This window comes from Panicum virgatum, chromosome 1N, assembly GCF_016808335.1.
Source record: "Panicum virgatum strain AP13 chromosome 1N, P.virgatum_v5, whole genome shotgun sequence".
NCBI lineage: Eukaryota > Viridiplantae > Streptophyta > Magnoliopsida > Poales > Poaceae > Panicum > Panicum virgatum.
The window spans coordinates 52669111-52696162 of record NC_053145.1 but is presented as its reverse complement, the minus strand read 5'-3'; the positions used below and the strand labels follow the sequence as shown (position 1 = coordinate 52696162).

Sequence of the window (27052 nt, the reverse complement as noted above, 5' to 3'; positions counted from 1 at the left end):
CCACAAAAGTCCGTGAACAAAAATATCACTTGTTTAGAGCTAAGTATGATTCGTTTAAGATGCTAGCTCATGAAAATTGCAATGATATGTATTCTCGCTTGAATGTCATTGTCAAGGACATTAATGCTCTTGAAGTATCTAAAATTGACAGTGACTCCATCAACCGCAAGATTCTCATACTCCTTCCGAAGCCCAAGTACAACATCATCAATGCTATGCTTCAAAATGAGAATCTTGATACGATGGAAGTGGGAGAGCTTGTGGGCGAAATTCGTGCTCATGAAATAGGGATCCTTGGTATGTCCGAAGAGCCAACTACAAGCAAAACAATCGCTCTCAAAACCAAGGCCAACAAGCACCGCAAGCTCAAGATGATCAAGCAAGAATCAAGCTCAAGCAATGAAGAAGAACATCATGAAAGCTCATCCGATGATGAAGAAGATGGAGAACTTGCTCTCATGATGAGAAAGTTCACACGCTTGAGCGACAAGATAAACAAGAAGGGCTACAACTTTGACCCTAAAAGAAGAATGTTCCGGCCAAGGGAAGATGTCAAGCACAAAACATACTACAATTGTGGAGAAAAAGGCCACATCTCTCCCGATTGCCCCAAGCCGGACAAGAGAAAGAAGGACAACAAGAGCAAACATCGCCATGACTCAAGCGATGATGATGAAGATGAAAAGAAGAATAAGAACAAGAAGCTTGGGAAGAAGAAGAGCCATGACAAGAAAACCAAGCTCTTCCCAAAGAAGAAAGGCCACACCAAGAGAAGCTTCTTGGTGGAAAAACAAGAATGGGTGACCGATGTCTCATCAAGTGAAGATTCAAGTGATGAAGAAGACATCGTCACCATCGCCCTCACCAATGAAGAACCACCGCTTGAGGACTCGGATTGGGTGATGGCCATGCAAGAAGAATTGAACAAGTTCACCCGCAATGAAGTTTGGGTCCTCGAAGCTCCTCCGAAAAACAAGAACATCATCGGCACTAAGTGGGTCTTCCGAAACAAGCAAGATGAACATGGGGTGGTGATACGCAATAAAGCAAGACTTGTGGCAAAAGGGTTTTCTCAAGTCGAAGGTTTGGATTTTGGTGAAACTTTTGCTCCCGTCGCAAAACTTGAAGCTATCCGCATCCTTCTTGCTTACTCTTCACATCATAATATCAAGTTATATCAAATGGATGTGAAAAGTGCATTCTTAAATGGCGTTATTAACGAACTTATTTATGTTGAGCAACCTCCCGGGTTTGAAGATCCGAGGAATCCTAACCATGTTTATAGGTTACACAAGGCACTCTATGGGCTTAAACAAGCTCCAAGGGCTTGGTATGAGAGGCTTCGTGACTTCCTAATCATGCAAGGCTTCAAGATCGGGAGGGTGGACACCACATTGTTCACAAAAGACGTCAACGGGGATCTTTTCATTTGTCAAATTTATGTTGACGATATTATCTTTGGCTCAACTAATGACTTACTAAGCCATGAGTTTGCTACCATGATGTCTAGGGAATTCGAGATGTCCATGATCGGCGAATTGACCTTCTTCCTTGGTTTTCAAGTCAAACAATTGAAGGAAGGGACATTCATCCATCAAGAAAAGTATACTAAAGATATCTTGAAGAAGTTCAAGATGGATGAATGCAAGCCGATCAAGACACCCATGGCAACTAATGGGCATCTCGACTTGGATGTGGACGGTAAACCGGTTGATCAATCTCTCTATCGCTCTATGATAGGGTCTTTGCTTTACCTTATCACATTTAGGCCCGATATAATGTTTAGTGTGTGCTTGTGTGCCCGCTTTCAAGCAAACCCAAAGGAATCACACCTCTCGGCTGTGAATAGGATCCTTCGGTATCTCAAGCACACCCCAAGTATAGGCTTGTGGTACTCCAAAAGCGCTAGCTTAGATCTCTTGGGATACTTGGATTCAGATTTTGCCGGAAGCCGTGTGGATCGCAAGAGCACCTCCGGGGGTTGCCACTTGCTTGGGCGTTCTCTAGTTTCTTGGTCAAGTAAGAAGCAAAATTCCGTGGCTTTATCCACCGCGGAAGCGGAATATATAGCTGCCAGTGCATGTTGTGCCCAAATCCTATATATGAAGCAAACCCTTTTGGACTTTGGTGTGAAACTAGATAGGATACCACTCCTTTGTGATAATGAAAGTGCCGTAAAAATTGCCAAAAATCCGGTTCAACACTCTCACACAAAGCACATTGATATTCACCATCACTTCTTGCGTGATCACGAAGCTAAAGGAGACATATCTCTTCAAGGTGTGAGATCCGAGGGGCAATTGGCGGATATTTTCACAAAACCATTAGACGAGAGTACATTTATTAGGCTAAGGAATGAGCTTAATGTATTAGATGCGACAAACGTCATGTAAGTTGCCATGTCATATAGAAAAATGCATACATATAGGACACTTGTCTAACCATGGTAAGATAGTGATGAGCATGGGTTTAGCTAGAGGTGGTGGTCCACTTGTTTTCCTCTAGGCTTGTAGAAAGGCTCATCATGAAGAAGCTTCCCATGGGTTCAAACTTGACAAGTAGAACTTAAATTCTTGTTATGTATTTCTTGTCATATAGATGTGCACTTCATGTTTACTATTCTTTCGCTTGTGGTTTTAGCTTGCACCATCATTGCATGCGTAAGGGTCACAAAGGAGATCACTTGATGAAAATGAGACTTGTTTCATATGCAAGATCTTAATTCATGAAAAGTGAAAAGAGCAAAGTGTTAGGTGTGTTATTGCCTAGTGAGTCATGTCATGATGAGTTTGAAGCTCTTTATCTTCAATATTCCTATGACAAGGCTCATACATTTTATTTGGCGCTTTGTCTCGCTTTGCGGTTTTTCCTTGTATTCGAAAAGAAAAACTATTAAGCTAGTGTGCTATCCTAAGTATTTTGAGGGGTAAAGTCGCCTATGCAAGTCAATTAACTTGAGTTTAGTTGAATTTTATAAGTCTATTGGACTTAGCATAGAAGAGTGAGCTGAGTGAAGGTTTTTTTTTTCCGGGTTCACCGGTTAAACCAACACTTAAAGGATCAACACCATCGGTTTAACCGGCGTTACTAGTTACTGTCTCATCTCAGTCAAAACCAGGCGTTCAACCGGCATATACATTTTTCACATCATCGGATCAACCGGTGAACATAACACTAATCTGACCAAACAAATCAACCGGTGATAGCAGCGTTTAACCGGCGAGTTCAAAATACATATCGTCGGTTCAACCGGCGTTCAGATGGGTTTCTGCTGGAGTCTCGGGTGAACTGGACCGATGCAATCAACCGGCGTTCTAAACCCAGGCATCGGTTTAACCGGCGTTAAGGAAAATCGCGGGGTCCACTTGTCATATATATTTCTTGCCCGCGCCGCCGACCTCTGTTTCCTTTCTCTCTTCACGCCATCGCGCCCTCACTTGCCGACTCCATGCCGCCGCTCACCCACACTCACGCCGCCGCTCGCTGCACGCACCGCCTACACGCCGCTGGCCCGAGCCGCCGCCACCGCGCGCCATCCTCGCCACCGCGCCCACACCGCAGCGCATCCTGCGCCGCTCGCCTACGCCGCCCGCGCACACCGCTCGTTCACCAGCACCGCCCGTGCATCACCGCCGCGCGCAACGCCGCCACTCGTCCACTGCTTGCACGCCGACGCCCACGCATCGCCGCCGCTCACGTTGCCTGTGCTCTACTCACGCATTCACACCGCACACGCCAACTGCTCGACAATTTGCTCGATGATCTAGCCACCGCCAGCCAAGATGGGTCGCAAGAAGAGGAAGGGAAAGGAGGTTGTGGTCGAGAAGCCCGTCCGCAAGCGGACCCGTGCAGAGATGGAGGCCGGAAGGGCCGAGATGGTGGCCAAGGCTGCCGAGGAGCAGGCGTCAGGCCGTGCCCGTCTGTTCGCGATCAGGGAGCAGCCCAGCAGGGGCAGAGGCAGAGGCTGAGGTATGGGCAGAGTCCGAGGTGCCAGGGCCATGACTGAGGCAGCTGCAGAGTCAGATCACTCAGAGTCAGATGCAGATTCAGATGCAGCGATGTCAGAGCAGTCCCAGGGAGAGAGTGCTCAGGGGTCACCGACTCTACGACGTTCTGGCCGCACTCGGCAGACGTCCCCAGCAGGAGAGTCTTCTCCAGTGACCGAGCGTCGCACTAGACCGAGGATGCGAGGAGGTCACCAGCCACAGGAGCCTCGCAGGTCCACAGCTGCAGCTGCAGCAGCTCGCAGAGCCGAGGCCCTAGAGGCCGAGCGCGCAGTGTTCCGTATGGACACTGTTGTGCGTCTGGAGCCAGGTGTACTGCTCCAGAACTTGACCAAGGCCAATACGGCAAAGGTCAAGAGGCTCAGGTGGAGTGTAGCAGAGGAGGACTGGTTCCCCATGACCCATGACATCAGGGTCGACCGTAGGTTCTGGACACTTCTTCAGGCCAACTTCTACGAGACCTACCAGAGGCGAGGGCACAGGATCTTCCCACACAGAGTGCTAGATCGGGTCTCTCTGAGGACAGCCGCAGGGGGAGCAGACATCAGAGAGCATTTTGCTTACTTTAGAGGACTGCCCAGGTTACTAGAGATGGGGCAGAACAGGTATATTGAGGACTGGGTCAGAGTGTTCTTTGCCACAGCCTGGATAGCTCCCGAGCGTAGAGCCGTGCACTTCATGTTTGGAGGGCAGGTCTTTGGCTTGTCCAGGGCGACGATTGCAGGGATTCTCGGAGTCGATTTGGTCGATGTCTCCCTGCACGAGAGGGTATACGGAGATGCAGATCCACCGCACAGAGCGATGATTGGCGGGATTGCACCTTCTCACGAGGCGATCTCTCAGTGCTTCCACCAGCCGTTTCCAGCCTCATATGCCAGAGTTCCCAGCCTGCTGACCCCAGAGGCGTACACAGTTCACATGGCCCTCCGGAGGACTTTGTTGCCGAGGAGTGGCTACCCAGAGGGGTTTACTGGCCTGCAGCAGCTGCTACTACTTCACATCCTCACTCACGAGCCATTTGATATAGTGGACTTTATTCTAGCTGAGATCGAGGATGTGATCACTGATGGGATGGGCGTTGTACGTCAGTTTCCTTTTGCTCACTTGATCAGTTATATCTGCTCTATGATCGTGCCAGCTGAGTCACCCGTCAGTGCAGTTTACCGTCAGGATGAGGCTCCCCGGTTCCCAGTTTACCGTCCGACAGCTCCCCAGGACCGGAGGAGGGGCAGACAGGCTGAGAGAGCTGCTATGGCACAGCTATCACCTGAGACGTAGGCCCGAGTAGCGCAGGAGGATGAGGCACTTCTGGCAGCAGAGGCACAGCTTCCCGGAGGAGATGATGAGATACACTGGTCTGAGCTTGAGTCAGACTCCTCCGAGGACGACGAGTACTTTCCTGCAGCACCAGCCAGTCACAACCACGAGGCAGGAGGATCCAGAGAGCAAGCTCCCTCGTCACCCGCAGCTGCTACAGTCACAGAGTCCAAGGTGACTCAGCCGTGCGAGCTTACCTCTCTCCTTCAGCAGCTTGTCACTCAGCAGAGAGAGGATCGGATAGCACAGGAGCAGGCCAGGAGAGCCCATGAGGCTCAGCTTGCAGCCATTCAGAGAGAGGCTGCCCGAGAGCGTGCTGCAGCTGAGGAGCGTTTTGTCGGGCTTATTGACCGAGTCTCACAGAGGACAAACGCCCAGTTCCAGCAGATGCAGCAGGGCATGATGGCAATGTTCGGGATGATCACACAGCTTTACACTCACACCGGACTCGCCCCTCAGTAGCCAAGACTTCAGGGTGTTGGAGCACCTTAGCTTGCAGTCACTCTAGCTCCAGCCCCTACTGCAGCTCCAGCTACTTCGGCGACACCGGAGACCACGTTCTCGATGTCCACACTCCTTGGGTCTGCCGGTCGTCCGCTCTTCTCACCACTGCCAGCGACTACACTCTTTCAGAACTCACCGTCGGCAGTTCAGTCAGTCGCCCTCCCCATCGTACCACAGACACTACCTTTAGGGGGAGGAGGAGAGGAGTCTATACTTCAGCAGTCGACACAGCCGGCAGGTTCAGCAGTCACGACTTCAGATATTGATACTTCTTCTGCTGACCCGGTTACCACTTCTACGGACCCTCTCCCAGGCAGTGCTAGCACGAGAGCCTCCACGACAGCTACACCCCCAGTCAGCTCAGACCAGCAGCTCCCGTCCATCACCGAGGGCTCTCCGTCTGACGACGACGACGACGAATCGGACCGCTTCCTCGCCGTGCCGCGACAGCAGGACCCGTAGCTCGCCTTTTTGGTGCTTTGATGCCAAAGGGGGAGAGAGTCAGGGGAGTTGGAGTTAGGGGGAGGGTAGAGATAGAGAGAGCTCGTAGTTACAAGACTTTGATGTTTTATATCTCTTTTGATGTTAGTTCATGGATATGTACATTTGACTCTTGAGTATGCTGTGCTTTGAGACATATCTATGGATTCCGTTTGAGCCGTTGAGCTCCTTGGTTCTCTTTCGAGTTTGCTTGAGTTTCTCTTGTATTATCTTTCTCGCTCTCTCGTTATATTTATGTTTGTGTTGTCATCAATCACCAAAAAGGGGGAGATTGTAAGCATCTAGGCCCTCTAGGTATGTTTCGGTGATTAATGACAACCATTTTTGTGACTAATGAGTTTGTGCAGCTTAATGAATCATTATCGCTCATTTGGTCATATGTTAAAGAGGCCCCTCAATTTCATTATTCAAAAAGGCGATCTCGGTATTCAACTCAAATATATAATAAGACTAAGGATCTTTCTAGTCCTAAGTGTCGCAAGGTTGAGAAGGACACTTAGATTAGTATAGGTTTTATAGTTTTGTAGTGGTCGCACTATTAAGAGGGGTTAAGGCTAAGTAACTTGAGCATGGACATGGTCAATCAAAAATGGATGCACACTATGGTCACTCAGGTTCTAAAGAAGTTCAAATAAGTGGTTTTCAACTTATATCTCAAGAATATTTGGATTTCATTCAAGACTAAAATCAGAAAAGGCAAAATCAGAAAAAATCTATACACCGGTTTAACCGACGCCTCCAATTTTCTATACGTCGGTTAAACGCAGTTAGCAGAGTCTGGACAAGTACATACACCGGTTAAACCGACGATATTTGAAATCAATGTCGGTGCAGTTATCCAGAACTTTGGTTTTTCAGGGTGTTTCAAGGTTATATACACGGGTTAAACCGACGCTATTTGAAAATTAACGTCGGTGCAATTGTCCAGAGAGTTGGTTTTTCCAGGGATTTCAGAAGTTATACTCACCGGTTAAACCGATGATGGATTTGAGTTAACGTCGGTGCAGTTGTCCAGAGAGTTGGTTTTTCAATTGATCAGTGGACAACTACACTCACCGGTTAAACTGATGATACATCGGTTAATTGCCCAAGTTGTAACGGCTAGTTTTCCAAATGGGCAGTTTACATTCATCGGTTAAACCGATGCTGGCTATTGGAGGTTCGTCGGATTAACCGGCGTTAAGTACTTTTCTGGCAGCTTTTCTCGAACAGCTCTATTCGTGTGAGCTGCCTATATATACCCCTCCAATGGGTCATTTTGCTTACTCTTGACACCAGGCAACATTCATACACTCATACTATTGTTGAGAGCCACCTTGAGCTTCATCTTCCACACATTTGTTCATTCAATCATTCAAGAAGCAAGACTAAGGACTTGAGTAGAGAGAAGCTTGTGTGCATCCGTTCTTGGTGATCGGTTTTTGCTCAAGTGAAGGCCCTAGCTTGTTACTCTTGGTGATTGGCAGCACCTAGGCGATCTTGGTGATTGAAGGTGTTTCTTCCGGAGCTTGCCAAGGATTGTGAGAGCCTGAAGAAGTTTGTACGTGGCTTGAGCTCAACCACACCGGGATGGTGAACGGAGACTCTTAGTGAGCGCCCATGTCTCGGTGACATGGGAGGTGACAAGACTCTTAGTGAGTGTCACAATGTGGATTAGGGGTGTGTGCCAACACATCGACACCACGGGAAAAAATCCGGTCGTCTCTTGCACTCTCTTTACTTTCAAGCACTTACTTTCATGCAATTATTCATGTGCTTGACCTTAGAGATCATAACTTAGCTCTACCTTGCTTAGTTCCATATCTTGTTGTATCTTTGATAGCTTGTGTAGTTTGCTTAGTTAGCCGGTTGGTGAATTGAGCCTTACTAACATTGCATAGGTTAAGATTGCTTTATTTTGTTTTAGAAATTTAAAAATGGCCCAATTCACCCCCCCTCTTGGTCCATCGATCCTTACACAGGGGCCTCCTTGCAATTTGTTTTAATCTTCCAGGGGCCCAACTGCAAAGTTCTGTTTTCTTTTTCTTTTGTTTTGAAAAATAGCAAACTTTTAAAATCAATAGTAAATCGCAGAAAAATCATAAAAATGCAAAATCAACTTTTCTGGAATCCTTGTGACTAGATCTTCAACTTTTGTTACATGAACTTTTTCATTTGATCAATAGTTTTTGCTTTATTTAAAATACAAAGAATAGGTAGCTTTTATTGTATCTCAAGTTATATGCATGTTCTAGTTCTGATTTTTGGACAGTGTTGTATTACCAAATATTATGGCTCTGTGTAAAAATTTCATGACCATAGAAGAAATCTAGCTATAGGTTTTAATAGATCTTGATTTATGCCTAGGTTAAATAGTTTTATTTATCCAAGTTGTTATGATGTGATTCATGAGCTGAAACTTTTGTAGTTGCTCTATTGCGATGCATGTTGTCTTCAGAAAAAGTTTGGCAATTTTTAGTTAAGTCAAACTGGTCCAAATAATTTATGGTAGGATGAAATTTACTAAATCATGAAAAATAGTTACTCTACCTGGAAAAATCCAATATTTTTACTACAGTCTTTAATTAAGTTGGGAACCATTCCTATAAATTTTGAGACTCAAAATCTTGGTATAACAGTCTATGGAATTTAGTTTTGCTCCATACAGCTATATATTGTGCTATTTTTCATGGCTTGTGTAATACTTAGTTAAATCTGAAATTTTTACAGTAGCTTCATAATAGGATCATCAACACGCAGTTTAAGTTTCATTACCATTACTTGCATAGTTTGACCTGTAAAATTTATTTTTGTTTCTAGCAGTTGTTGCTTACTTTATTTTTCACGGTTAATATGCTACATGAAATTAGCTCAAAATTTCAAAGTAGGCATGTTAATCCGATATGTACCTTGAATAAAAATTTTAGTACCAGAAATTATATGTAACCCTAGTTATGGTTTTTTTTTCTTGTTATTATAGTGTTAATTAAAGAAAATACCAGTTCTACATGTCAAGAAAATAAAAAAACAGCAAACTCCTAATTCTTTTATGAACAAAATCATGTTAGATAGTACTCTATAAATAATTGCCCAATAAATATAAAATATTCTCCAACTTAACTTGAGTTGTGTTGGATTACAACTCTATAGTGAATTAAATTAAGTTTGTTACCATCACCACAACTCATGCATGTGCATTTCATATAGATTTGACTACTCTAGCCGACGGTACGTACGAGCTGGTGTCGGAGTCCGAGAGTGAGCAGCGTGAAGCCCAAGCTAATGTAACTAAAGCCGCCGAATACCCGAACCAAAGTTCGGAAGAGCCCAAGGCTAACTTTGCTTAGCAAGGCAAGCCCTGTAGCATGTCCTATCTATTGTAAATTTATGCAACTGATTATATTCCTATCTACTTGTGCATTTAAGTTAGTAGGAATTTCTTGGAACCCTAGTTGCATAATCTTAAGTACCTATGTTTGAATACTAGCATGTATAGGTCGCTAGTTGGCTATGCTAATAGTTCGGTAGAAGTCGAGTGATTTCCTGTCACTCGCGAGAATTATTGGAGTTGGATGTTTACTACACACTACAATATAAGGTTTACGGGCGGGGTTGTTGTACTTGTGATACCCCGTCTGTTTAGTGAAAATGGATAAGGCTGCGGTGTGTGGTAGTGGTGGTTAAGCGTTTGAACGTACTAACCACATGCCAAGAAATATGGTAATCGGTAAGATTAAGTACCTGATCGGACCGGGGAGTGGACTTTTCCCTCACCCTCTTTGAACGTTGTTTCTCATGTGGCCACATGCGGGTGCAAGCGTGGTTACGATCCGGTGTCGACCGTGGCGTGGGGCTCTTGTAGTCGAAGGGGGTGACCTTGATCCATAAGCCGGAAAGAAAGGGGAAATGTTGCGTGGGTGACTGGGTCCCCATGCGTGTGTGTTAGGTCTGCCTTGCAAGGTTAACAAATTCGATTCGAATTGTCCGCCTGTCACGGATATTGGGACTGCTTAACCTTTTTGCCACATAGAGTAACAAGTGGAACGTATGATGATGAGTCTGGTTGGATGATGAAAGATAATTATTTTTCTACCATGTATGCTATTGGATAGATGCTAATGTAGAATGGTTAAGTGAACTAGTACTTGAAAGCTAAAATCTGAAAATAAGGACTTACTCTTTATTGCTTTTCGGCAAAACCAAACCCCTCCAGCAAAAAACCTTGCATGTCTAGTTAGAGGTCTAAGTATATCCTAGTCGGGTAAGCCTTGCTGAGTATTAGTATACTCAGCCTTACTTGTGGCTCAACTTTGTTTTCAGGTGATACATTTGAAGATCAGATAGCTAGCATGACTTGGCCGTGTACTTTACCTCCTGGTTGGTCAGTGGAGTGGGATACGACTCTGGCCAACGATGACAATGCCGAGTGATGTCATGTACGGGCTTCATCATGACATCTTGTATCGTCGTTTAGAACTCGCTTTATTTCCGCTGCAGTTAAACTTTGAACTACTTTCAGTTTGAATTTCAAGTACCTTTCTGAGATTTCGAACTTGGTTTGTAATAATTAAGTTAAGACTCTATAATGTAATATATTTGTGAAATATTGTACTCTCTGGACTCACCTTCGTGTGAGTTGCATGTAATCTTTGGGTTCGATCGACGCTCAGGTGGATTCTTCGGGACTTTACCCGACAGCACTGCCGGATTACTCCGTTTGAAGTGCGTGTTAGCCGGGATTACCTTTAAGGTGATGGTTAGCGCACTTGAGCCGGATTAATTTGGGCGGTTCTGCCACACACAGTTTACCTGTAAATCGCGAGACGAATCTAATGAATCTAATTAGACCGTAATTAGATTCTAAATTGCTACAGTAATACTGTAACGAACATGGCACCATTTATGCCATTTCGAGTGATTTTGGTGATCGAATGACAACACAACACTTGGACTAATATGTTTGTTAAGATGATCATTCTCAGGATTTTAGGTTCAAGTGATGACAAAGAGAAAGAGAAAATAGGCGTAGCAAGGCCCGAAGTGCAGCCCCTACGGGGGTTCCGCTCTTCGGATCAGGAGCACCGGAAGAACCGACGCCAGGGGCACCGGTGCATCCGACGCTTGTCGGAAGAACCGACGCTACGATGTTTGGTGCAGGAGGAAATCGAAGCCAAGTCAGCCTACAGGCACCGGTTGAACCGACGGTCCAAGAAAGGGCATCGGTGCATTGGCCGTTCTTTGTACCAGAGACGATGTCAAGTGCCCAGGAGAAGTTTCTTCAGCACCGGTTCAACCGACGGGGCATCGGTGCATACCACCGGTGTAATGACGTCAGCGTCCAGGAGAAGATTCCTTCAGCACCGGTTGAACCGGTGAGGCATCGGTGCAAAGCATCAGTTCAACCGGTGGTCTCTGCGTCAGCCGTCAGGAGTCCAACGGCTACTTCGTGTTATGAGTGACCGGATGAACCGACGCTACCCCGCCAAGAGGCATCGGTTCTTCCGGTGGTACGCAGATTTTCAGCTAACCGTTGGAGCAACGGCTACAAGACTTGGTGGCCTATATATACGCCTCACCCCGGCCATTTGAAGATTGCTGGAGTTGCTGGACACCCCACACACACCCAAGAACATCTCCAATCCATACAAAAGCATCAAGATCATATCCTTAGCCCTTAGCACACTTTGAGAGTGTTGTGTGAAGGATTAGCTCTTAGTGAGTGAGTTTGCAAGGCTTAGAGCCTTTGTGCTGTGGTTCATTAGTGAACCAAAACAAGAGCTTGGTGCGCCGGCACCTTGGAGCGTGGAGCTCGCCGGCAACGTCATCGACCCTCCGACTTGGTGTGGAGCGGCGACGACATCTTTGTGCGGGGGACGTGGAGACCCCCATCCTTTGTGGAGAAGCTCCTTAGTGGAACCCGGGGCCAAGGTGACCGTGATTGTGTTCACGGAAGAGACTTGGTGGCCGAGTAGCAATACTCTTAGTGAGTGCTACAACAACGTGGATGTAGGTGTGCCTTTGTGACTAACCGAACCACGGGATAAACACCCGCGTCAAGAGTTTGCTATCTCCTATCCCGCTCTTTAAGCTTCCGCATTTATTTCTTGCAACCTTTGTGCCTTTACTTTCATAGAGTAGTTTCTTGTTAGGAAAGGCTATAGGGTGCATAACTCTTTTGGGATAGGGGTTTCACACTAGAACAACCTAGTTGCACATCTAGATAGCATGTTTTAGTTTAAGTTTTGTGCAAACTAGTTGGAGCCATAGGTCTAAGTTTTTATTATTTGCCTAATTCACCCCCTCCCCCTCTTAGGCTAGAGCACACGATCACTTTCAAATACTACAGTAAATAATCTCTAATGAAGAATTAATTAGGCTCATTAGATTCATCTCGCGATTTACAGACAAGTTCTGTAATTAATTTTATAATTAGTCTATGTTTAATACTTCAAATATAAAAAGATTTTCTTTCAAAAACTTTACACGAGGCAACTAAGGCCCTGTTTAGTTCCGACCCCGTAAACGCAAAAACGCAAAAACACAAAATTTTGCGAAGGAATCTTGCTAATTTAAAGTACTAAATGAAGTCTATTTACAAAACTTTTTACATAGATGGGCTGTAAATCGCGAGACGAATCTAATGAGCCTACTTAATCCATGATTTGCAACAGTGATGCTACAGTAATCATCCTCTAATTATTGATTAATCATAGATTAATTAGCATCATTAGATTCGTCTCGCGATTTACAACACATCTGTGCAAAAAGTTTTGTAAATAAACTTTATTTAGTACTTCAAATTAGCAAGATTCCGTCGTAAATTTTTTTTGCGTTTACACCTTCATGGAACTAAACATGTCCTAAAGTTTTGGCCATTTTCATACGCCACGTGATCGTGAGACCCATGTTTCATGCAAAGGTCACATGGCCCACCGATCATCAAGGATTACATTACCGGCGATACAACATTTATCAGTGAGCTCCGGTAACGATAATCGGTTGAAAATCGGTGAAAATCGCCAAAACCGATCGGTAAAGGGACCCAAATTCAAAAAAACGAAAATTGACAATTTATCGTCGATAATCGATGCAAACCGAACGATTTATCGCTTCGCCTACTGAAAATATGTTTTGGCAGTGGAAAAAATATAAAGGTTTGATAGCATTTAATTTTTTAGGTTATGTATTGTATTATATTAGATAAATTACACATATATGCACAATTTTGCACTTGAAGCCAATGCCAATCTTCTCTCCATGTTCCCAAACTAAGTCCTGATTATCAGACATTCACCTGCAAGAGGGAAATCAAACCATGTCTATGTCAAAATTATGCTACGAATAAATGATACTCACTCTTAATTTGTACCATTTAGGCATACAATGTAAAGTAAAGGCATGCACCTTGTTTTCCTATTTAACATAGCATATTGTACAACAATAAACTTTTCTCCGAGACTAATATCTAAAACTGTAGCCTAGATTTTAGATCTGTGATACAACCAACCATCCAAGGAATATTGTATACCAATGTAGTATATTTGGCCAAATCGGTGAGTAGAAATACAAAAAAAGCTGACCTGAACTGAAAATCATCCGATACAAATCGATAATCAACGATTTACCTCGATTATCGACGCCACGATCACAGCTCCCTCGCTCCCAGCTGCAGCATCATCGATAATCGCCGCATATATATCGATTATCGGACTTAATCGCACGAAAAATATTTTTTCCCTAAGCAATCAATTGTTGCTTTCAACATGTGACAACACTCTGGAATCAAGAGAAGGTCTAGTTTTTTATAAAAATAAGTTCTCTATTTTTTATGAATTTTTTTAATTTTTTGAATTTTCCATTGAAATCCACCGAAATTCCAGTCGGTTTACGTTTTCAGCTAGCATCGGTAACGATAAATTTCACCGATAATCGTGATTATCGAGCGATTTTGTATTCCATGCTCTGGAATCAAGAGAAGGTCTAGTTTTTTATAAAAATAAGTTCTCTATTTTATATGAATTTTTTTAAATTTTTGAATTTTCCATTGAAATCCACCGAAATTCCAGTCGGTTTACGTTTTCAGCTTGCATCGGTAACGATAAATTTCACCGATAATCGCGATTATCGAGCGGTTTTGTATTCCAGATAGGCGTTCCAGATGAAAAGAAGGCAGGGAATATTTTCTATCCTTTAGCGATCCAAGGTTGCAAGGAAAGAAGAAAGGTAAATTATACCATAGGAATCTTCTGCACGAGGCATGAAAAAGGAGGAAAGTCCTCCTAAGCGAATTATTTGGGATTGTGAAGTTGAGAAGATGAACGGAGTAAAGCGAGATAACTGTGCCTTAGGTTCTTCGTCAAACCACATTTGTGAATTGTGATGTGAGTCAAGCGAACAGATCGGAGTTTTGCCATCGATTTCAATATCAAGTGACAAGACCTCAGATGATGATTGGATGTCGCGTATTCAGTCCATCCTATAAAAAAAGTTAGAAGTCTAATTTTTTTTCAGAAGATTAGCTCAGCGTTGAATCGGCACCTTCGTTGTATCAGATCAGGTGGTCATCTCCTAGCGTGCTGCTTTCATGTTGAAGATCTCTAAAAGACAAAACCTGACCCTGGATCGCGCATATCATTGGGCCACGTTGCCTGCAAACTTCAGCCGTCGGATCATCAATGGATGGCTGGGATCGCGGAAGACCAAGGGCCACGGCTACGGCTTCGCGAGACATTGACCTCCCCGCTGCTCCCCTCCGTTGGCTGCATGAAAAAAAAATCCCGAGCCGCCCTCACGGCCTCACCTCCAGGGTTTACCTTTTCGTTTTTTTTCCGAATCCCGTCATTTGCCGGAAACGAAATTTCGGCCGAAATTTCGCCGAATTTCGCTAATTCCGAACGGAAAGAGAATTCAAATTCAAAAAACGAAATTTCGGTGAATTCCGACCGAAATTTCGGTGATTTCGACCGAAATTTCGGTGATTTCGACCGGAAAATGATGTCTGTTGTGATTTTCGTACTGTTCCCGAGGTCAAATGAAAAACTTTTGAATACCAACTTTGTTCAGTTTTTCGAGATCTACAACTTTTGTTTCAGGAACTTTTTCATTTGAGCAATGGTTTGAAAGTTATTTAATTATTTCAAAAACTACCAATTAAAAGTCTTGTCATTTCATGTGACAACTTTCATTTTCTCTCTTAGGCCTCAACTGGACTTTTATTATTCTTGTTATGGCGGATATTCCTATAAATTTTTAGGGACATTAGTTGATCCAATTGAAAGTTGTTTTAAATCCAGGACAAACATGATTTGAATTGGTTATCAATTCATGTGACAGTGTTTGAATTTTTTGTTTGATTCAATTTGTATAGAGAATTGTTAAAGCATTCTGAAAGGTGTGTTTTCCGGCAGTTTTCCAATGGAAAGTTTTTCCCTGCTCTATAGATGGTGACAATTCTCTTGTGGCCTAAGATTTTGGTCACATGCATGTTGTGGATGCAAGAATTTGACCTTCTCTTCTTATCCTCGGGACTGGAATGGCGTCGGAGGAAATTCACTGGAATAAGGTTACAGTCACCGACCTACTATTGCAATGCAAAGCTTTCTTCCACGAAGTGGGGGCAGATCAAAGGCCACAACTGACTTAATCTGCAGTTGCCAATGGAATTTAACACGTATCAGCAATGGCCACAACTTCAAAAAAAAAAACTCCCAAGTCTCCACAGTTACCGGCTACAAAGCTAGAAGAAGAGCCAGATCGAGGGCCTGGTTAAGAATAATAGACTACAGCAGACAGAGGGCTTTAGCTGCCATCTCATTCGATCTCACCGCTACATACAAAAGAAAAGAGCTGCTAGATGATAATATAAAAGCAGATGCAAAAGGCAAAAGCGAAGCAAGATTGACGACGAGCCTAATTGGACAGCACGAGGAAACCAGATCTACTAGTCTACTGATGAGAGTATAGTCCACCCGGGCCGGCGATGGATCATCATCCTAGTTGTAGGTATGCATATGAAATTGAATAGGTACCTCACCAATATCATGATAAACCAAAGTCTAGTTGAAGTCGAGGGGGGAAAACAAATTTTTGCACATGAAATGCCGAGTCATTCAAATTACGATTTCAAATGTTAATTTTAGCCTAGCAAATGATCCTAGATTTGAGTGTGTTCTAGTCCTATTTGCTTAGAAAAACACCTAGTTTTTTATCATATTTTTTACATATTTTTTTACAAATTTTTTTGAATTTTTGAATTTTGAAACGAAATTTACCGAAATTTACCGAAATTTCACTTCCCGGTAACTACCGAAAACGAAAAAAATACCGAAATTTCGCCGAAATTTCACCGAAATTTTGAACCCTGCTCACCTCTCGAGTCCAAGGTTTACCAAACCGGTGGGAACCGGTCCGGTTTGACCGGTTACCGGTCAAATCGGTCCGGTCCGGTCCGGTTCCGGTTTGGTCCACTATCCAACCGGCTAAAATTTAAAATTTAAATTTAAATTCAAAAAATAAAAAATTCCTAAAAAATTCCTAAAAATACTTCAAGGTGCAATAAATCTAATAGTGTCAAATTTTCTTAAAAATTCGTTCATTTAGTATAGTTTGTGGGGATTTAAAGTTAAATCAAAAAAAGAAAAAAAAATGGGCCGGCCCATTAAGGCCCATCGGTAAACCGGTCAAAGCGGCCGGTAAACCGGTCAAACCGGTCGGTAAACCGATAAAACCGGTCGGTAAACCGGTTGCACGGGAGCTTTTGAATTTGGGTTTGAATTCAAACCGGTCAAACCGACCGGTAAACCGGTCAAACCGGCCGGTAAACCGGTCGGAACCGGTTGCACGGGATTTTTTGAATTTATTTGAATTTGAATTTGAATTCAATCGGTTTCCACCGGTTACCGGTCAAATCGGTCCGGTAAACCGCTACCGGAGGGCGGCGGTTTGACCGGACCGGTCGGTTTGGTTAACCTGCTCGAGTCTCGACTCGTCTCCTCTCAGCGACCGCGAGGCGGAGGCGACACGCGACAGGCGAGGCGGAGGCGAGCCGAGCCAGGGACTCCGTCCCGCGACCCTGCCGGCTGTCGAGCGTCGGTTGCCGGCCGCCGGTTCGCCGGCCGTCGCCCCGCTCCCAGGCCGACCCTGCTCCCCTGTGCGGCTGTGCTGCGCAGCTTCCATCAAACTGCCACCGCAGCTGCTCCTCGCCGGCTCGCTCCCCGACCTCCCGGCTCTCGACGCCCGGCGCTTCCCTGCTTCCCTGTGCGGTTCCCTCCTCCTCCCTGGCTGGTGGCTGGCCCCTCTCCCAATTCCCAAAGGTATGCCAAGCTTTTCCCCCAAAATTTCTAACTCTAACCAGTGAGATTGGGGATGAATTAGTTGATTAGTTAAACTTATACAATATGTGCTTGTGATTTATAGGATTTGTGATCTGTGAACTATGAACATGTCATACTCATTCGCATTTTTCATCTTTATGTACTATGGAGGATGGAGCTGACTTCTGTTGAGTGAAGATTATTTGTCTTAGTAAATGGCACTGCCACATTGTGACATACAACATACTGTTATCTGGGATTTAGAGCTTACTCTGGGAAGTAAATGTGGTGCTTATTAGTGTTACAATTGGATAGATTGTCAAATGCTTTCATGTAAATTCTAAGTTCCAAGTCCTTCGTATTGACACTGAGTTTCTTTTTCAAATATTGTTTTCTTTTCAGGCTAATAATATCACTTGCTTATCCTCTGTAAGTATCACCTTTATTGGATTCCATGTCTCGGTTTGATACTATGTTATAATTCTAATCACTTTTGTATCTTGGCACCTTTGCAGGTATGCTTTTGTTAGAGCAATAGAGACAAAAAAAATCCTGTAGATGATCAGCAATGGCTCACTTACTGGGTGCTGTACTCGTTTATCACTTTGTTTGAGCTAACTTTTGCTCCAATTATTGAGTGGTAAGTAGCACTTCTGGTCCTGATCCATTGTGTTCATTTTTTTAGTGGACTTTGATATGTGGGTGTTGCTGTGTTTGATGCATCAAATTAGTGAATTGAGAGCTATATATGCTTACTTGAGATGTTGATTTGCAGGCTTCCCTTTTGGTCATATGCAAAGCTGTTCTTCAACTGCTAGTTGGTCTTACCTTGATTTAACGGTGCTGCTTATGTTTACGACCATTTTGTGCGGCCAATGTTTGTGAACCGTCAAATAGTAAACATATGGTATGTCCCAAGAAATGAGAAGTCAAGTAAACCTGATGATGTACTGTCAGCTGCAGAGAGATATATTGAACAAAATGGACCTGAAGCATTTGAGAAGCTCATCAGCAAGGTACCCTGTTCTGAACTGAAATAACAGCAAATAATGTATTTCCTTCAGTAACATAATTCCAATTATCTAATGCTCATTCTACTTCGCTGCTTCTGATGTCATTAGTGTTATATTTATATGCCACTTGCATCCATACAAATCTGTGTGTTATTCTTATGAATAGGAATTATATTTTATTGCATTTTAGTCAGTCAAGTTGACCCGTTCATCTGCGAATGCTTGTATTTGTATTATCCAACGAAGTCTCTTGATTGGACTTTCCTATTACTGTGCAATGTGATATACCATTGCTTGCAAATGCGAGTGGAACTTCCCTAAATGCATTGAGCATATGTTATGGTAGTATCAATTATGTGTGTTCTTTCCCTTGATTTAACCCCCGCCACCGCTTGAAAACTCTTGTTGCAGTCTACAAAGTCTTCAAAATCATTCTATCTATGTTCCAGAAACATGCTATTTGTAGGATTTGCAATCTGTGTAATTTGTAGGATTTGTAGTGTTTCTATCATGTAAACATGGCTTGAAGAGGAGGAGCACCAGCTACTGCAGCGGCGGACACAGCCAAAGCTCGTCGGTGAGCAAGTGCTTGAGCTTGCTCTTGCAGCAGAAGCAGCACAAGCTAGAGGTGCCATGTTTTCTCCATCCCCGAGCTCCCAGACTTACGATCTCTCTGATTCTTGCACGGCGGCAGCTGCAGCGGTAGCCGCGCAGGCGATGATGGTGGACTACTGCAAGGAAGTCGACCGCGCAGACCGCGACGACGCGGCGTGCGTAGCAAGAGGTTATTGGGGGTGCCCATCGACGACCGAACTCACTACGTTTTGGGCTTCAGGCCTGACCTCCACGGCGTTGGCAACGGATGTGGCGGCGGCAACAGGGAGCGGCCATAGGCCAATTCATGATTGGAGCTCCATGTCCAATGCTGCTCCGTGTATTCTACATACTCAATCGATTTCTGTTTTTTTCTTTTATGTGTTAATGTTCATGCATATCAGATGTTCGATGAAATAGCTAAAGGCATCCAACTCGCATTTTTTACCTCACTTTGATTGGATTCCATTTTCCCATCAATCTTTGGCTAGATTTTCTTGCAAATTATATATATTGCTACAACAGATGCTCTGTAATTTACACAATGTTCAAATATTTCTGGCTCCAAAACAACCAAATAATTGTACTTTCAAACTTTCTAATGTTAGAGTTCATTTGACAGGAAGAATTGCTAATTGTGTGCCAAAATAATTTGAGCCTTACCAATTATTTCTGCAGATAGCCATTATAAGGAAAACATCTACTGCTGCTACAATGATGTATGAAAATCAGAAAGCAAGGTAAGACTTCTACAGCACAAAACATGACCCTCTATTCAAATTATTACTCCCCAATTACAGAGCATCATCAGTATTTCAGATTCCTGTTATTTCCTTTGCCTTATGTTGCATATAGCATATTGTTTGATGATCATGAACCAGCTATGTTGAGCATATATATAACGCGTGGCTAATTTTTCATTTTACATTGACCATATAATGCATGGTTCATTTTACATTGATCATGAACTGCCATTTGTGATCTAACCCCTGATTTATAACTGTTTTTTTCATTTGCTTTGGTAAATAATTACTACCTTGGTTAAAGCATAATTTTAGAAACTACTACGCAAGCTTTCAATCTTCTGCATACGCTATTTATTTTTTGTTGATTACTATGCTCAAATTTATGGTTGATCCCCTGCAACAAGCAGATGTTATTCTGAAGGCACCACTGCTAGGAAATGGCTGAGGAAACGAGATTTTGCAATTTTGTTTTTCTGAATAGCGGCAAGCTGTGAAATACGCTGGTTCACTCAACCAATATATATTAAATATTACTTGAGAAATCTGCCTGATACACTGCTTCTCCTAAAAAAGTATTCTTGATGCGTATCTTCGTCTTTTACTTGCTAAATACCATTTCCATTGCTTCAACGGATCGTTACCACATCAACTATAATGAAGCAAGGACGCAAAAACGACCAAAATACACTGGTCATCTCAGTTCTCGGGTGGGCACGGCAACGGCCGCGCCAGAGTTTCTAGTACGGTACGAAAACCGCACGGGAACTTACTCATGCGCGGCGCATGTGGCGTGATTGCTGATTGCACCGATCGTTGGAAAGTGCGGAAGCATCCATCAGCTTTTGCTGAAGTCCTGCACAAACAACGTGACGATGGTATCCCAACTTACTGCCATTGATACGATTCTGATGCGCATGCACCCATTCATTGAAAACGAAGTGCAGAAACAAAACTTGGCTTCAGTAAATCTTTTCAGCTGCCAAAGTGCTAAATGTTAATGGACAGTGCTCTGTTTCAGACTTCGGCTGTGTTTGGTTTTTTTCGTGGAATTACTGTAGCACGCTTTGACCGCTAATTTAGAGTATCAAATGAAGTCTAATTACAAAACCATCTCCACAACCCCCCGTGTAAATCGCGAGACGAATCTAATGAGGCCTTTGACCGCGTTATTCGAGGATGGTTACTGTAGCATTACTGTAGCAAATCATCAATTAATTACCGTCATTAGATTCGTCTCGGAAAGTTACACTCATCCCTGAAAAAGTTTTGCAAATAGATTTTATTTAGTACTCCATGCATGCGAGATTCTCTTCTCGAGAATCGTGCCGGTAAAAAACCAAACACGGCCGAATTCATAAGAATAACACACAGATTTGTAACAGTGAAACAGTAACAGTGGATCATGTGAGCTTGCATAATTTCTCAGATGGCACCATTCTTCGACAGATAACGTGTACGAACAACACAAGATATAGTTTACGGTGCACAAGTTACACTTACAACCCATGTAATAAGGGCATTGTAGTAACGGTCACAACAAATTAAAAACGCGGAAATAAAAGTATCACAACCTGCCGCTCTTCACTGGAACTAGCCTCCAGGAAGCTTGCGGCCCACACGCTCTCTCTCCCGCTTTTGGCGATTTTTTCCTTTTTATATTAAAAAAATAAAAATTTCAAAAAATATATGTTTGTTTCGAAAAATTTCGAAAATATACCCCGGTCGCCCACCCAAGTGGCGACAGGACCTGTTTGTAATTTTTTTCTTCCAATTTGCAAACAGGTCCCTGACCGGGGGCGTGCGGATGCAGGGGGGCCTGTCGCCCCCCACCCCCCCTCGGACGACCGGGTGTTGCCCCCCTATATAACCATTCTACCCCATTCCCTCCACATTTGAGCCCAAAAATTCCACCAAACATCCAGAAAAAAAGATAGGGGTGAGGAGAACATCCAGAAAAAAAGATAGGGGTGAGGAGAAGGGAAGCGGCGAAGCCCTGCCGAATTGCGCACTTGTGATCTGCAGGTAAGTACATTCAGCTTATGTATTTTTTCATTGGTATTGTAGAGTAATTTAATTTAATTAGTGCTATAGTATAACCATTTAAGTTAGAGTTTAATGATACTTTAGTTACGTAGTAGTAAATTAGTTTAGAAAATTAGTACTACGCGTTTATTATTACAATTGCAGTACTATTAGAGACGTGTTTATAAATTAATTACGATTTAGAATAGAATTTCGCATATGCAGTATAGAATTTGAGTGTCATCACGTAGTTATGAATACTTATATGTTGTAGTACTGCAATTGTAATAATAAACGCGTAGTACTAATTTTCTAAACTAATTTACTACTACGTAACTAAAGTATCATTAAACTCTAACTTAAATGGTTATACTATAGCACTAATTAAATTAAATTACTCTACAATACCAATGAAAAAATACATAAGCTGAATGTACTTACCTGCAGATCACAAGTGCGCAATCCGGCAAGACTTCGCCGCTTCCCTTCTCCTCACCCCTATCTTTTTTCTGGATTTTTGGTGGAATTTTTGGGCTCAAACGAGGAGGGAATGGGAGTATAATGGTTATATAGGGGGCAAGACCCGGTCGCCCGAGGGGGGGGCGACAGGCCCCCCTGTCGCCCGTGGGGGGGGGGGCGACAGGCCCCCGTGTCGCCCGTGGGTGGGGCACCCCAGTCGCCCGATGCGGGGGGGCGACAGGCCCCCCTGTCGCCACGCGCCCCCGGCTAGGGTCCTCATTGCAAATTTGTTTCAAAAAAATTACATTTAGAGTCTGTCGCCACCCCAAAGGGCGACCGGGATATATTTTCGAAAATTTTCGAAACGGACATATATTTTTAAAATTTTGATTTTTTTATATAAAAAAGAAAAAATCGCGGTGTACGTGGCCTTGGGGGCCCAGTTTTTGGGGATGACGTCCTGGGCCGTCAGCGTCTGCTTGCTGGTCAGGGTCGTCAGCCTCACGGAGAAGGGACCGACGAGCGGGCCCGGAGTTAGGCTCCACGTGCCCCCCAGATGTGCTGCATGTCCTGCCACTGCGCCGAGTTTGCCTGCATCCACAGTTGCAATTTGCAGTCACTCGTGAGACCGGAAGACAAGTTCATGACATCTCTAGCCCCCACATGATGGGAGGACCGGAGGAGGAACGTTGTTAAAAGGTTGCAGAAATGCTGCAACTTGCAGTCACTCGTGAGACCGGAAGACAAGTTCATGACATCTCTAGCCCCCACATGATGGGAGGAGGAACGTTGTTAAAAGGTTGCAGAAATGCAGAGCATTATTGCTCAAGCAGAAGCGCGCCGTAGGGGAAAGGAACGGATTGTTCTCTCGACAGAGGTCTTGTTGTCTCGTGTAAAGTTTTTGAAAAGGAAATCTTTTTATATTTGTAGTACTAAACATAGACTAATCACAAAATTAATTACAGAACTCGTCTGTAAATCGCGAGACGAATCTAATGAACCTAATTAAGCCATCATTAGAGATTATTTACTGTAGCATTACTGTAGTAATTTAGCGTCTACTTATGGCCTAATTAGGTTCATTAGATTCGTCTCGCGATTTACAGGCAAACTGTGCAATGCGTTTTTTATTTTGTCTAGATTTAAGTCTCCATGCAGGTGCCAGAAAAAAAAATTAAAATTTTGAATTATACAACTAAACAAGCAAAATAAACAGGGGCATGTGTAGCTGTCAACTCAACTGCCCATTGTCACGCGGGGGGATAAGGAATACTAGTACAATTTGGGCACTGTTTAGTTCTAAAATTTTTTCAAGATTCTCCGTCACATCAAATTTTTGGACACATGCATGAAGCACTAAATGTAGTTTTAAAAAATAACTAATTACACAGTTTAGTTGGAAATGATGAGATAAATCTTTTGAGCCTAATTAGTATATGATTGGACACTAATTACTAAATAAAAACGAAGGTGCTACAGTAGACAAAATCCAAAAAAATTCGCGAAAACACGCCCTTACTTCTAACGTAGTAGGGGGTTCCAGAACTCTACCGTGTTGCCATACCATTAGACCTGCCCGGCAAAAGCTGCAAACAGTATCAAGTTAGTCTAGTCTTTCCTTCTACCAGCTAGCTCCCCGTGGTGTTGTTTCGTCCGGGAGAGGAAAGGACCTGCGTGTGATTCTAGATTTCTAGAACCCTAGATAAATTACTCCGCCGGCAATGGCCAACGCACGGCAAAGTCGATGAAAGAAAAGTCGCGAGCAAGCAGGAAAGGGGGAACAGACAGAAGAGGCCTGTAGCTGCTGCGGCCCATGCTGGCCCATCCGTCCAGAAAACCATCGCCCGTGTCCCCCCTAGGCCCTAGCCGCATGCGAAGAAGAGGGGGTCCCGCTCACATGCCGCACTAGCGCTGCCCACGAACACCTGCCTGTCCCTAGGAAAAGAAATCGCCAACTCCCGCTCACATGCCGCACTAGTGCTCCTTGTTTACTATGTAGTACGAAACTCAATGCTGTAAACTTCATTTGCATTCGCTCCACCTGTAACTTGCTCTGAACACAACTTTCACCACCGGCTTGCCGGCATCAATGAAAGATTATTCAGGTGGGGACCCTTCGTCCCCCCCGGTGATTACCCTAAAAAAAAAGATTACCTAGGGGAAAAAACGCCCTCGAATCGCACTTGCACCGGCGGAGAGATGGACATGGACTCGACTTGTATTGTGCGAGGCGTAAGTGTGAAAGAAAAGGTCCGGGTGATGTGTTGTTACCTGCTTGAGCTGCATGGATCCGATGTCGCCGTCGCCGTCCTCGAACTCCACCAGGAGGGAGAGCCAGAAGCCGGTGGAGCCCTGGTTCACGTGGAACGCGATGTTCTTGCCCCCGTACCTGCACGCCGTCCTGCAATGCAACCAACCAAACAAACCCCACCCGTCACGGCCGTCAGTACACGAGGTAGCTGTAACACCTTTCCTTTCTCAAGAGTCAAGATTCACCACCGGGCCGACGCTGGTTACCCCGAAGCCGAACGCACGCAAGACACTACTAGTGGCGGCCGTCGCTGCTCATTGTAACCTGCGGGCTACTATTCATTCCGTCGCACGCCATGGGCGAGTACGGACAGTGTGGACTCTGTCGCGCGCGCATTGATTTCCGCGTGGTGCACCCCATGGCCATGGCACGTCCAAGATCCAACTACTGCGTGCAGGCAGTGCTGCAGATGTACCTCTTGGTCCTCGTCAGACACTACTACTCTCTGAGTCTCTGTGGTACCAGCCACTACCATGAAAATACGGTACTGTAGAATCTCCTTTTGACAGTGACAGGGTTCGAGTGCCTGCATTCCTAGGAACGTCAGACGCAGGCCACGCGCTTCGCCTGAGACGGCTGGCCGCAACGGCAATAGCCGCCGCCCGCGTGCCTTTTAGTACTCACCCTTTTATTTACAGCATGCGTAATTCCGTTTGATGCTGATCGTCGCATGTACGTACCTGCGGAACACGACGTTGATCTCGCCGCGGTTGCGCAGCTGGCCGCCGGCGCCGGCGACGGCGAGGCGGCCGAACGCGGCGCCGCTGAGGTCGAAGTGCGTGCGGCCCCCCGCGCAGACGCCGCCGGGGCACTCGTCCGTGACGATGACCGTGACGGCGCGGCGCGAGCAGATGCCGCGGTCGAGGCACCGGACCTTGTAGCAGGCGCCGCAGCCCTCGCCGGACTTGAACAGCACGGGGCTCACCGCGCCCACGCGCGCCTTCATCGGCACCACGTCCACCAGCGTCCCGTACCCGCACGCGCCGCCTGCATATCAACACGGCGATAGAGATCAGAGAGCCGCTACCATCTTTCTTTCTTTTTTTGCGAAAGTTACCATCATTGTCAGTTTCACACAAAAGTCTATATAGAAAGTTAAAGTACAGAACAAAACTAAAGGTAAAACCAGCACGGAGTATATGCACGTGGTTACTGCGTGCTTCAGATCTACTACCAATCACGGTAGACAGACGGGAACAGAATAGTATTTGTGGGGACGCTGAAAAATGCAACTGGTTCTAGTATGGAGTATGGACACGGGAGCAGCATGCGACTGCAGTGCAGGCGAGCAGTTCCGTGGAGAGCTGAGAGCAACCAAACTGACTCCCAAAAATAACCCATATTGCATGCAGCCATGCAGGCCCGTTCCACACTAGTACACTTTGGTCCGAGTAAAAACCACGCCGCTGATGCCACGGTACCTCCATGTAAAAAAAGAACAAACCTAACGTGACCGCGCCGTCATCTCTGGACTCTCCAGAGGCCAGAGCTCCTCCGATCCACTGACCACTGCACGTACATGTAGCACGAGCTGCAATTTTTGACCGGCACCTCCGTACATGTAGCGTCGGTGGATTATGTTTGTTGGTTCCTAGTAAAAGCGGCGAGTTAAGGACGCCCGACACAGTGGAGCACGGCAGTGGCCACATGTTCCGTTGCCGGCCGCAATCGCACGCACGAATCTTAAAGGCTCTCAGCTTGACAATTGCCAAAGTTCTCTCTACGTCGGACCTCAAGGCAGGATGGATACGCCGAGGTACCGCCAAAAATGTTGCAACGGCCAGGACAATTTGCAAAAGGAAAAACAGTAACAGTCATGCGAATCCAATGGTTTAGTAGTTTGACGCTTACTGCCCGCTAGCTGTTTTAACAGCAAGAAGAAAATGGAACACAAGTTTGGGTGCAGCCAGTGAAGCTGCAACGCACTCGCCATTGCTAATTCTTTGCCGTGGACGGAGAAGAAGCAGGCGCCGGAAGACCTCGAGGAGGAGCCGGCCATGGCGCGCGCGCGCACGTGAAGAACAGAGCACACGGCGGCGCAACCAGCGCAGCGAGCGGACCACCTCCCGACACTGCCGCTGTCCCGAGCAGGAATGGCTGCGGTGGTAGCCTACACCACCACCCCTCCTCTCTTTCTGAAGCCTTCGAGAAGCCCCAGTCCCCGATGCGCAGAGCGCTCAGAGCTGCCCCCCCCCCCCCCCCCCCCCCCCCCCCCCCCCCCCCCGCACAAATGGCGCGGAAGGGACAATGGGGATGCACGAGTAGGGGCGAGCGCGGGGAGGGTAGGGTG

General features: G+C 45.1%; 1 protein-coding gene, 1 long non-coding RNA gene and 1 pseudogene across 2 annotated transcripts; 1 reads left to right on the top strand and 2 right to left on the bottom strand.

The window, feature by feature from the left end:
- Nucleotides 1-13442: 13442 nt before the first annotated feature.
- LOC120654171 lies at nt 13443-14013 on the bottom strand. The gene is made up of 2 exons (XR_005667011.1): nt 13931-14013; nt 13443-13599 (listed from the first exon to the last, which is right to left on the bottom strand). It is a non-coding gene; the product is annotated as an uncharacterized LOC120654171 (long non-coding RNA).
- A 3257-nt stretch (nt 14014-17270) lies between these two features.
- Nucleotides 17271-20542, top strand: LOC120653655 (annotated as a pseudogene).
- Nucleotides 20543-22793: 2251 nt separating this feature from the next.
- Nucleotides 22794-25772, bottom strand: LOC120656592 (expansin-B16-like). Its single transcript, XM_039934740.1, has 3 exons — nt 25443-25772; nt 24723-24852; nt 22794-23042 (listed from the first exon to the last, which is right to left on the bottom strand). The coding sequence occupies exons 1-3, from the start codon at nt 25706-25708 to the stop codon at nt 22986-22988; spliced, it is 453 nt and encodes a 150-aa protein (XP_039790674.1). The 5' UTR covers nt 25709-25772; the 3' UTR covers nt 22794-22985.
- Nucleotides 25773-27052: the final 1280 nt, after the last annotated feature.

Excerpts from the sequence above, each read along its gene's own strand:
- LOC120656592 (XM_039934740.1), bottom strand. The coding sequence starts at position 25,708 with ATGAAGGCGCGCGTGGGCGCGGTGAGCCCCGTGCTGTTCAAGTCCGGC. Across the intron at positions 24,853-25,442 it reads ATCAACGTCGTGTTCCGCAG|GACGGCGTGCAGGTACGGGG; the intron begins GTACGTACATGC and ends GTTGCATTGCAG. Across the intron at positions 23,043-24,722 it reads GATCCATGCAGCTCAAGCAG|GCAAACTCGGCGCAGTGGCA; the intron begins GTAACAACACAT and ends CTGTGGATGCAG.